Below are 12222 nucleotides of genomic sequence, written 5' to 3'. Positions count from 1 at the left end.
AAAAACGTTAACATTGGCCATAATTGCCCATTTTTTAAGGATAGCAACTTGATATTTGGCATGCATGTGTATCTCATGGAGCTGCACATTTTGAGTGGTGAAAGGTGAAAGTGAAGGTCATCCTTCAAGGTCAAATATATGGCGTCTGTCCAACGGAAAACTTTAACATTGGCCATAACTTTTTTAATATTGAAGATAGCAACTTGATATTTGGCATGCATGTGTATTTCATGAAGCTGCACATTTTTAGTGGTGGAAGTTCAAGGTCAAGGTCATCCTTCAAGGTCATCCTTCAAGGTCAAAAATAAAATAAAATTCAAAGCGGCGTTCTCATGAAGCTGCACATTTTGAGTGGTGGAAGTTCAAGGTCATCCTTCAAGGTCAAGGTCATCCTTCAAGGTCAAAGGTCAAAAAACAAATAAAAAACACAAAGCGGCATTATTTTGAAGCTGCACATTTTGAGTGGTGGAATTTCAAGTTCATTCTTCAAGGTCAAGGTCATCCTTCAAGGTCAAAGGTCAAAAAAAATATTCAAAGCGGCGTTATCATGAAGCTGCACATTTTGAGTGGTGTATGTTCAATGTTAAGGTCATCCTTCAAGGTCAAGGTCATCCTTCAAGGTCTAAGGTCAAACAAAATATTTAAAAAATCAAAGCGGCGTTATCATGAAGATGCACATTTTGAGTGGTGGAAGTTCAAGGTCAAGGTCATCATTCAAGGTCATAAAAAAAAAATAAAAAAATTCAAAGCAGCGTTCTCATGAAGCTGCACATTTTGAGTGGTGGAATGTCAAGGTCATCCTTCAAGGTCAAGGTCATCCTTTCAGGTCAAAGGTCAAATAAGAAAAATTCAAAGCGGCGTTCTCATGAAGCTGCACATTTTGAGTGGTGGAAGTTTAAAGTCATGGTCATTCGTCAAGGTCATCCTTCAAGGTCAAAGGTCAAAAAAATAATAATTTCAATGCGGCTTTATCATGAAGCTGCACATTTTGTGTGGTGGAAGTTCAAGGTCATCCTTCAAGGTCAAGGTCATCCTTCAAGGTCAAAGGTAAAAAAATTCATATTTCAAAGCGGCCTTCTCATAAAGCTGCACATTTTGAGTGGTGGAAGTTCAAGGTCAAGGTCATCCTTCAAGGTCAAAGGTAAAAATAATAATAATAATAATAATTTCAAAGCGGCGCAATAGGGGACATTGTGTTTCTGACAAACACATCTCTTGTTTTGTTTTTTTATTATTTTATTTTTGAAATACCGTCCAACCATCCCACCCAAGAATCCCCCCCCCCCTCAAAAAAAATAAAAATAAATTATTTTTTTGCATTTTTGGAAGAAAATGTAATAATTGACCACACCCCCACACTATACATCCCTCTCCACTTCACCCCTCCATCCTTTGTGATTGAAATTGAGATAGGTCCCAACACCTTTAAAAAGAAAAATAGATGAGCGGTCTGCACTCGCAAGGCGGTGCTCTTGTTCCTTATATGGCTATATATGGCTATAGTAAAATCTTGTTAACACTCTAGAGGCCACATTTATTGTCCAATCTTCATGAAACTTGGTAAGAAGATTCATCCCAATAATATGTTGGACAAGTTCAAAAATGATGCCGGTTGGTTGAAAAACATGGCGCCAGGGTCAGGGCATTTTTCCTTATATGGCTATAGTAAAACCTTGTTAACACTCTAGAGGCCACATTTATTTTCCGATCTTCTTGAAACTTGGTCAGAAGATTTGTCCCAATGATATCTTGGATGAGGTAGAAAATGGTTTCGGTTGATTTAAAAACATGGCCACCAGGGGGCGGGGCATTTTTCCTAACATGGCAATATATTGCTTTAGTAAAATCTAATCAACACTCTAGAGGCCACATTTATCGTCCGATTATCATGAAACTTGGTCAGACGATTTGTCCCAATGATATCTTGGATGAGTTCGAAAATGGTTCCGGTTGGTGGAAAAACATGGCCGCCAATGGGGCGTGGCATTTTTCCTTATATAGCTATAGTAAAACCTTGTTAACACTCTAGAAGTCATATTTATTGTCCGATCATCATGAAACTTTGTTAGAAGATTTGTCCTAATGATATCTTGGACAACTTCGAAAATGGTTCCAGTTGCTTAAAAAACATGGACACCAGGGGGCGGGGCATTTTTCCTTATATGGACTTATGAATCTTTATGAAACTTTGTCAGAATATTTGTTTGAATGATATTTTGGATGTGTATGAAAATGGTTCTTGTCTGTTGAAAAACGTGGCTGCCAGGGTGTTCACTAGTCATGAAAGTTGGTAAGAACATTTTGTTTTAATGCCATCTTGGGCTGCACAGAACAAGTAAGTTCCTTTGAATCTCAGGTGAGCGACTTTGGGCCTTTCAGGCCCTCTTGTTAGTAATTGTCACTGAGTAGGTCTCAATAAGCAATAACCAATATAAATTAGAATAATATGTAAAAATGAAAACATGAAAACTCATATTGAATTTTATGGTTGGCCAGGTTTGTTTGTTGCACTTGGAACAAAAAAAAGATATCAAGAATTTTGAAATATTGTATTATGAATAAAACAAAGAAATAGCTTATTCATTAATATTGCACTTGAACCAAATGTAATGTAAACAACACATTAGTTTAAATGGCTATGTCCTTGGGATCAAACGTTAAGTATCACCTTTTAATGGTACTACAACTGCCATTTCTTAGAGGCCCCCCTGCCGCCAGCGCCAGAGTTTGATGCCCCGCCCCCTCAGTTTGATGACGAGGATGATGACTTTGATCCACGCCCCACATCTTACCAGGACGAGGACCAATACGCCACCGCAGGGCCACATATGTTCCAGTCCTATGTACCGGACACCTATCTAGAGAAAGGTACGCACAAGTGGTATTAGATTCTAGATTTCTTAATTGCAAAACTATCTATAGAAAGGTATGATGCTGTCTATTTGTTAATATGCCTTGTAAATGGGAAGTTATTAACCATAATAACTTGACTGAGGAAACTGTTTTTTGCTGTTTGTCATGCTGGTAATTGTGTCATTTAAAATTTATTATTCTGCTTTAGTTCTTTCCATACATTAAATAAATCCCAATGATTCAATCTTTTATCACATGAGTTTAACATTCCGTTTTGCAGAAACAATACATTTCAACTGTTTATATTTTCAGTTAAACTGTATGCTTTATAGCTCACCTGAGCACAACGTGCTCATGGTGAGCTTTTGTGATCGCCTTTTGTCTGTCGTGCGTCGGCCATCCATCGTCAACGTTTGCCTTGTGAACACTCTAGAGGCCACATTTCTTGTCCGATCTTCATGAAACTTGGTCATAACATTTGTCCCATTGATACCTCAACTGAGTTCGAAACTGGGTCATGCTGGGTCAAAAACTAGGTCACTAGGTCAAAAAAAAAGAACAACCTTGTGAACACTGTAGAAGTCACATTTGATGCCCAATCTTCATGTAACTTTGTCAAAATGTTTGTCTTAATGATATATTGGTTGAGTTCAAAAATGGTTCCGGTCTGTTGAAAAAGATGGCCGCAATGGGGCAGGGCAGTATTCCCTATATGGCTTTAGAGACATCTTGTGAACACTCTAGAAGTCACAGTTTTTGTCCAATCATCATGAAGCTTGGTCAAAATTGTCGCGGCTTTGGCGCGTTAACGTAACGCCGCCGTAACGCCGCGCCACTTTATGTAACGTTGTTTTAACGTCATATCCTATTAGTTTGTTATTGTCAGTTGAATTAAAGGAATGAACCTGAACACAACGTCTAATCACTTACAAAGTCTTTATAAAAATATTGGTTTCATTTATATCTCGGATGAGTTCGAAAAATGGTCCAGATAGATGAATAAACATGGCCGCCAGAGTGCGGGGCAATTTTCTAAATATGTATAAAGTGAAAACATGTGAACACTCTCAAAGTCACATTTTTGGTCAAATCTTCATGAAATTTTGTCAGAACATTTGTTTCCTGGATACGACGGTTGAGTTTGAAAATGGTACAGATCGGTAAAAAAACATGGCTGCCAGGGGCAGGGGGGGTCTTTTTCCTTATATTTATATAGTAAAAAAGCTTGTGAACACTCTAGAAGTCACATGTTTTGCCTAATCATCATGAAATTTGGTCAAAACATTGGTTATGTGGCTACCTCGGACAAGTTTGAAAATAGTCGTGAACATTTGAAAAACATGGCCATAATTACAAAGGATTATTATGTTGATGATTGGTTGGGGATGAAGTGCAACAAACGTATTTTTGCCATCTGAAAACCCTTTATTAAATAATCTCAAAACTTTAAGTAGTAATATTGATTTCACAGAAAATTACTTAGGAGAGATTGTGTGTGATTTCTGCATGTAGGTTTTGTATGCTTCTATGGCTTTCGGTTCTTCTTTCTTCCCATAGCGTGTTGCTGCATTCCTCTTAAAAAAAACACCAGTCACTAAGATGTCAATCAATGACTGGGTAGCGTCACTTATTCCTCTCTTCTTTATAACCGACACATGGCTAGAGACACGCTGAAAATTGGACGCGGTTATCATCCCATGTCTGTATCGAAACCAGGGCACCGAGTCAGATTGTGCTCTTGTTAAAGACTATGGTCATCAATTTTTTACTTAAGTTTTTGCAAAATGTCTTTTTCACCATTTCCATCACAATTCAAACTGTGAATTTTTTCTAGTAATGTCATTGGTCTCGTATCAGTTCTTACTTCCAAGCATTGTGATGGAACAAGTTCTGGGTGGAACTCATTCCCAATATCTGGCAGAGTTGGTTAAGCTGGAGGTATGACAATCAGTTTTTGCTGCTTGTGCTGTTTCACAACTGCTCGAGCTACAGTTTTCACCCAAGGCAGATTAGGCGACTCAAGACTTAGAGTGTGATGCAACAGACTTAAACTGTCATAGTGGACACTATTCAACTTTTCTGGCAGAGGGTTGTAGTCAGAAGCATGGAATTACTTTTCTTTCTTCAACCGTCCAGGCACATTCTTTTCTACACTCACTTCTCTCAGTGCTTTTGGCTCAACCTTCGGGTCCTTGGGAACAATCCACTTGCACAGATTTTCAGTTGTGGCTTGTGTGTCAGACAGTCCCTTGAAGCCACGTAACACAAAGTCTTCAATGCCAAATAGCAGCCCGGCAATGTGTGTGCAAGCCTTGCCAAGTCCAGCTACACATGTGCATGTGGCTCCTACTGGTTCGCCAGATTCTTTTAGAATAACTATCACGTTATATTGAGTCCCACTAGTGTCCCAAGATGGATTGGCAAGACATTTAACAGCACAAAATCCATGCACATTCACCAAGTCATTATACTGAAGTCCCGAAATGTGGCCTGACTCGCATAGATCATATGATCTCGGAGCCTTGTAGCACTTCAAACTGTCATCAGAGAACTCTGCGCAATGAGGGGAACAAGAACTTATGTCATGGGATGCCAGTTGATATTTCAAAATCAAAAGTAGCTTCAATTCTGGAACACTACGGATGTCACTGGTCCATCCCTCCTTGAGATTCTTCACATCATCTAGTGTCTGAAGGAAGACATCATTTTCATGAACATCGCCACCACTGGTGCTTATATGAAGATGATTAGCAACGAGTGTGACTCTGTGATTTCGCTTTCCTTTGACAGGAAGGCTGAATTGCCGTAGGATATTGTTCAGGTCACTGTTTGGTAGCTGTGCCACTTCCCGCAACGTTTGTGGTAAAGCAACCTGGAAATAAATACCAAAATTGAAATTTATACTTTATTACCAGTACATGTCTTTATATAATAAAATATCCTGCTTAATTCAAATTATCAGACAAATGTTCTTCTGAAAGTTGCTCCTTATACTGAACTGTATGTATATAAAGTTTTATGAAGTTATTGTTGTTCACCAAACATTTGTGAAGATCGTGTATATCCGCTTTAAAATAAAAAGATTTATTTAGTCATTAACAAAAATTAAAAGTTAACTTAAAAAATAAATGTGTTGTAATCCATACAACAGTTTGTGTTGCAAACTATCTGATGATATTTCCATGCCATTTTATAAAATTGAAGCCTAAAGCCTAAGGTCTTTTAATAAGCCAGGATTATAGTTTATATATCGTTTTAAATATTACAGAAATAGATTGTGTTTTCTTTATTTATTTTTGATTAATTACTTGATAAAGTTGGTCTAGTTGGCCTTTGGTCAGGTCTAGTAAATTTCACAAGTTAATTGACCAGTGATCTAGTGGAAAAAGTTACGGTCAACCCTGCAGTTAATGGATCACTTTTCAATATTTAAATGATAATCACATTAGCCTAGATATTTGATACAGACATTCTGATCCTAAAATATATCACTGGATTCAATACTAGTACGTGTTTTTGAAACTTAGACGCAATGTTTTTTCTTTACCCCACCCACAATTTTATTTGTAAATTTCACGGTAAATACTACAACAACTTGTATAAAGAAACACCCAAATCGCATAAAAAAATACAGAGTTGTTTTCCATCAACTGGTCCATTTTCCTTTTCTTCGACATTATGTTAAATTAGCTAGATTTTATCTTTTTTGTGTGTGTGTATACAGCAATTTTAAGCGGATGTGATAAATCGCTTACTGCGCAACCCCCCTGACCTAGATTTCCAGGTCATTCGGAATACCTCGATTAACAATGTCGAAAAGGTCAATATAACAGTTTAGAGTCAGGCCCCAAATTCCTGTGCTGGCCACTTTTCACACATTTTGTTGCATGTAATTTAATGACCGCAGACCAATGAAATAACCATAAGCCACAGCAGGTACCTCATTATCTATGACAGTTGCTTGATGCCTAACCCCTTGTTTACAGCCCTTTGCAGTGAACAGCATGGAACAGCAATTGCTATATAGTGGTATCAATATAGAGATAAACAGATAAATACATCTGTCTGGCATTTATGCTGACTGCATAAAAAGAACAGATTACAACATTGAAGCAAGCTCTTGAAATAGCAACATTATGTACTTATATATTTCCAAGAAAGGTTTATACCATATATTTAAATTTAATGGGCGTGATATTTCATATTTCTTAGCTTTATGTACAGTGATGCCTGATTGAACTTACTCAATATGGCTATTATTTAACTTATAACTTTCACAAAGTCCCAGTGTATATTATGAATATCAAGAAGAAAAAGTAAAGATATGTAAGTAAAAATATCCTTTACAGCTTAGGCAACAACTGTTGTCGAAATTCAAATATATTGATCAATAAAAAATAGATTGAAATATTCTCCAACTTTACTGTTGAACATTTATTGACAAAAAACTATCGTGTCTACATGTACACATATCATATCACAGATTATATACTTTGTTCAAGAATTAAAGAGATAGAGAAAATGTACTTAAAACCAACTATTTGCGATACTTATGATATTAAATGCAGCTTGAATTTGAGAAAAAAATTCACAATTAAAATGCATTTTAGTTTTGCATTGGTTGTTAATAAAGAGTAGAAGCGAAGAGGAATTGTTTACAAAAAAAACACTTACAAATGTGAATAATTAACAAAAATTAACTTATATGAAGTATGAAATTTCATTTTAAATCATAAATATATATTGATATACAAAAGTCATGTAGGCCTACATGGATGATATGTGAAATACAGTATTATGTGAAAGTCAGAAATACCATTATTCTAATTAATTTTTATATACAGACGTCATGTATGATATGTGAAATGCAGTATTACTTGAAAATCAGAGTATCATTGTTCTAAATAACTTTGAATGGAAACACAGTGAAAACGTATTTTAATAATAGAGCACACTAAGTCTATACTACCGCCTGTCTGCTCAGCACTCGTCCTCTTTTGAAGATTTTACACTAAATAATCGAACTATAAAGCGCAAGTTAAGTATGTACGCCCGTCTGTATGAAGTACTTTTATTATTTTGAACTCCACCTTCCCAGAATAGTTTAGTTCTTTTGGGTCTCAGGTGAGCGCCGTAGGGCCCATGACCCTCTTGTTTGCCTACTTTTTTGTCATAAAATCCAGAAGGTGTTCCTTTATTTTTCAATGCAGATTTTGTAGCTATTGATGTATGTCTAAATGGAATTATCTGTTTCTTTATGTAATTTATGATTTAAACTCTAAAATCTATACCCATTGCACTTAATTTCCCCAATTTCAACACCTTTCCAGTGATAGCTATTTTCGACTACATGGCAAACAAAGACGACGAGTTGTCATTCAAGGAGAACTCTGTCCTGTATGTCCTAAAGAAGAATGATGATGGCTGGTTTGAGGGCATTCTCGACGGAGTTACGGGCCTTTTCCCTGGGAACTATGTGGAAGCCTGCATGTAGCAAGCATATAACAGATTTGTTATTGCAAAATTAGCATTTATTCCTAGTGCTTTCTTTACAGATGTCATTGAATGGACCTAATTTACACTGTCAAGCTTACTGCTAAAGATTTGTATGCAGGAAATTCACATCCTTGATGGAAGTGATCAGTGAAATAGGATGCTGTGATGGCTATCAAACATTGCAAAAGGCAATGTGTATTTTGAGCTTGAATAGCATTCTTTGCTAGCTGGAATAGTCAAGTTTGCTAGGCATTAAGTCCCTGTCTTTGTATACATATACCAGTAGTAAGATTTGTATCTTTAATTTTTCAACACAATAAATTTTATTGCATAATCTATATACGGGCACAAATTTAAAAGAAACAAATTGTGGCATATTAATTATATCTGTTTCGAGGTATAGAACTGAAAAAAATGAAGGAGTCAAAAATAATTAAAACAATTAAATAGGGGGGGGGGGGGGTAATTCAAGTAACTGCTTGTGCTTCTGTTTTGTCAGAAATGGCGGGTTTGTTTCTTACAAGTATGTCGCCTTTTGATCTGGGAAGTTAACAATCTGCTTAAATTTTAATGTTGTTTTATGGGAATCATAAAAAACTAATGATCGCTTGAATTGGATTATCTGAAAAAGCAGTCAACATGATTATGATAAGATAAAAATATTACATCATTTTGGACCTTTGTCCATGAATATTCTGTAGACAAAAAATGTGAGTCATATGAGGCAAATAACCAATTGACCATGTGTTAAGCCATTTTAAATGCTAGGATTGGAATGGTAGATCAACATTAAAAAAAAAAGTGAATACAATGTACTGATAACATGTTAGATGAGATTATAAACCCTAATGTTAAGTTAAATGCCTTAGTAACACAGTGCTGAAGTAAGAAAAGTCAGAACAGACATGACACACAAAAATGATTTGGGACAGATTATGAAAAGCAAGGATTAAATTTGTTGGCATGAAACAGGTTCATTCTCTTTTTTATGCCCCCAGTAGGGTGGCATATAACAGTTGAACTGTCCGTCAGTATGTCAGTCTGTCCGTCCGTTCGAATAAAGAACTTAAACGTTGGCCATAACTTTTGCAATATTGAAGATAGCAACTTGATATTTGGCATGCATGTGTATCTCATTTTGAGTGGTGGAAGTTCAAGGTCGTCCTTCAAGGTCAAAGGTCAAATAAATAAATTTCAAAGCGGCGCAATAGGGGGCATTGTGTTTCTGACGAACACATCTCTTGTTTTAATATTTTCATGCTCCCAAAAAATTTATTTTAGGGGGAGCATATAGTCGCCGCTTCGTCTGTCTGTGTGAGCGTCTGTCTGTCCGTCCGTGCACAATGACTGGAATTCAATAAAACTTTATGGGAAGCTTCACTACCAAGAGGAGATGTGCATATTATCAGCGGGTTCTGGGCGGATGATTTTTCACAGAGTTATGGCCCTTTGAAATTTTCTATAAAAAAATTCTTGTCCCCCTAACTACTGTGCCCTCAAGACGTTTCCTTTTATCTGAATATATAGTGCAATATTTTGACAAAAAAAACTTTGGGGAGCATCACCCGTCTCCGACGGTTTCTTGTTTTTTTTTAACATGTGTAATGTACATTGTTCATCAATATGTTAATCCTTAATACGATTATGGTGATCAGCAGTGTCATACTTACTCATTTTAAATGCAGTATTGTATGACTACATATATGCATTTGACAGAAAATATTACTTATAAATTGAAAGAGTACATGATTGAGACATATATACAACGTAATAGCAGAGGGAGACCATCATGTTTTAACCACAGTCATTAACTATTATGAGTTGTCTTCCCTCTTGTTTGTACTGCTGACTTTTTACGTGGTTTTTCTTAAAGATTTATAATATTGGCAGCATAGCAAACAACAGTCATGATCCAAAATATTTTCAAGAACAATTTTTATGTCCTCCAGTCTATTCTGGGGCACATATTGTTTTTGCCCTGTCTGTTTGTTGACCAGTAGGGTGGCATATAGCAGTTGAACTGCCCGTCAGTATGTCAGTCTGTACGTCCGTTCGAATAAAGAACTTTAACATTGGCCATAACTTTTGCAATATTGAAGATAGCAACCTGACATTTGGCATGCATGTGTATCTCATGGAGCTGCACATTTTGAGTGTTGAAAGGTCATCGTTCAAGGTCAAAGATATGAGGGACATAGTGTTACACAATTGCATCTTGTTTGGTATATTTTTTTACTTGATAAACTTAATTTTGAAGCATTTTGTGATTCTCTTCAACATAACTTTGGTCTAATAATGTCTTCCCTTACATAAGAATTGCAAGTTAATGTGTTTTAAGTATTTTTCAGTGTTTGGACGAATTTCTTATTGCATTTAAAAAAAAAGATATTGTAGATACACATTTTATTGTATGTGTATTGAATATTAAAAGCGATACCATGTTTAGGTAAACAATGGCCAAACTTTATTAAATCTACATTACATTTGCTCGCTTTTTGCTAGTTAATAATGTAGTCATAGTGTTGTTTTATTACCTTTTCTTCACTAGGGCACCCATTTGAGATCACTCTTTAACTGCATGAATGATTTATGTAATGGCTCAAACGATTGTTAGTTTGTAGGACATATTGTTCTGCTGTATTGTATACATGAAGTAAATGTTGTATCAGAGTACATGTTTTGTATGTAATCTTTTAGATGTTGTGTTTGAATACAATTTTTTACCTGTAATTTTTTCATGAACCTTTCATTGGAGCCCTTTGGTTTCAAATAAATTTTTCATACAGTAATAAAAATACAAAAAAAAAATAATTATATAACATTTTAATTCTTAAATTAACCATTTAGATGCTTATTTTCGATCAAAATTTTATTGAACGTGCCAGTTTTACCAATAATTTCTTTACATTTATTACAGAACATATATATGTACCAATAACATTTTATGTTACTATCTACATCATATACGTTGTAAAGCAAGCTTTGATAACCAATCATACCAAAATATGTCTACCCACAGAGTCTATGTACTTAAATAAGAATAGAAACCAGTTTTTATATTACTAGCTGTCAAACAATGCTGTAAAACATTTGTTCAGTATATGCTAAGCATTGTGCCAACTGATGAATATGCACTATTTTAAAAGCAAAATGTATCAGTTATAAATTTGGTTAGGGAAAACAAACAACATCTCCATATCACTTTTCATACGACACGTGTTAATAAAAACAAAGCAAAAACAAAGTACAAAGTTTAAAATCTATATTCTTTCATGTTTACTTTTTTGTCATGTTAAGCTCTAAGTCTGCATAGACTATATCTAAAACTTATATTCAACTTTAAATATGCCTTTGTGGTCATTATATAAGTTTACTAAGTGTTACTGACATAAATGTAAATTTATTTTTAATGCACCATCAACGAATAGTCGAGTTCGCTGACTTTGAACAGCTGTTGTTGTTTTTCTGCTCTACGCCAATAAACATTATTTTATAAATGTGTATGGGGATTTTGTAATGAGTAAAAATGTGCAATACTAATAATTGTTTGTTGTTCTTGTTTATACTGCAAAAGGCCGGGCAAAATTGTTTGTCTGTCATCAGATTATTATGGAAATATTTAGAGTGCAATAGAAGAGTGCTTACCCTTCTTCTTGTTTCCATCTGCTTCTTTCAAATCGTCTGCATTAAAACAGTGAAGACCTCTTGTTTAAATTGAAGATTGATACAACGTTCTAACCGTTTCAGTGTTGGACGCATTCCAGACCAAGTATGTCTCGGCTTATATACAAATAATTATTGTTTATTTTTTAGTAACAGTTATACGTGCACTTTTAACAACAGCAGCGACATCAGTTATACTCGCATTGGTAG

The 12222-nt window shown here is 35.4% G+C and overlaps 1 protein-coding gene across 5 annotated transcripts in view; it reads left to right on the top strand.

Annotated features, from left to right (window-relative positions):
* The window catches only part of LOC127860296 (abl interactor 1-like), a 49478-nt gene that overhangs the window by 36187 nt on the left and 1069 nt on the right, over window positions 1-12222 (top strand). For 4 of the 5 annotated variants that reach the window (XM_052398302.1, XM_052398305.1, XM_052398301.1 and 1 more), the window contains 2 exons: window positions 2701-2868; window positions 8184-11892. In XM_052398302.1, the coding sequence (XP_052254262.1) occupies window positions 2701-2868; window positions 8184-8347 (332 nt within the window). In that variant the 3' untranslated portion in view covers window positions 8348-11892. Of the gene's footprint in view, window positions 1-2700; window positions 2869-8183; window positions 11893-12222 lie in introns of those variants that run through there. The other variant, XM_052398303.1, reaches the window with a different exon arrangement.

Source organism: Dreissena polymorpha, chromosome 15, assembly GCF_020536995.1.
Source record: "Dreissena polymorpha isolate Duluth1 chromosome 15, UMN_Dpol_1.0, whole genome shotgun sequence".
Lineage (NCBI taxonomy): Eukaryota > Metazoa > Mollusca > Bivalvia > Myida > Dreissenidae > Dreissena > Dreissena polymorpha.
The sequence above is the reverse complement of the archived record's forward strand: the minus strand, read 5'-3'. Positions and strand labels throughout refer to the sequence as shown.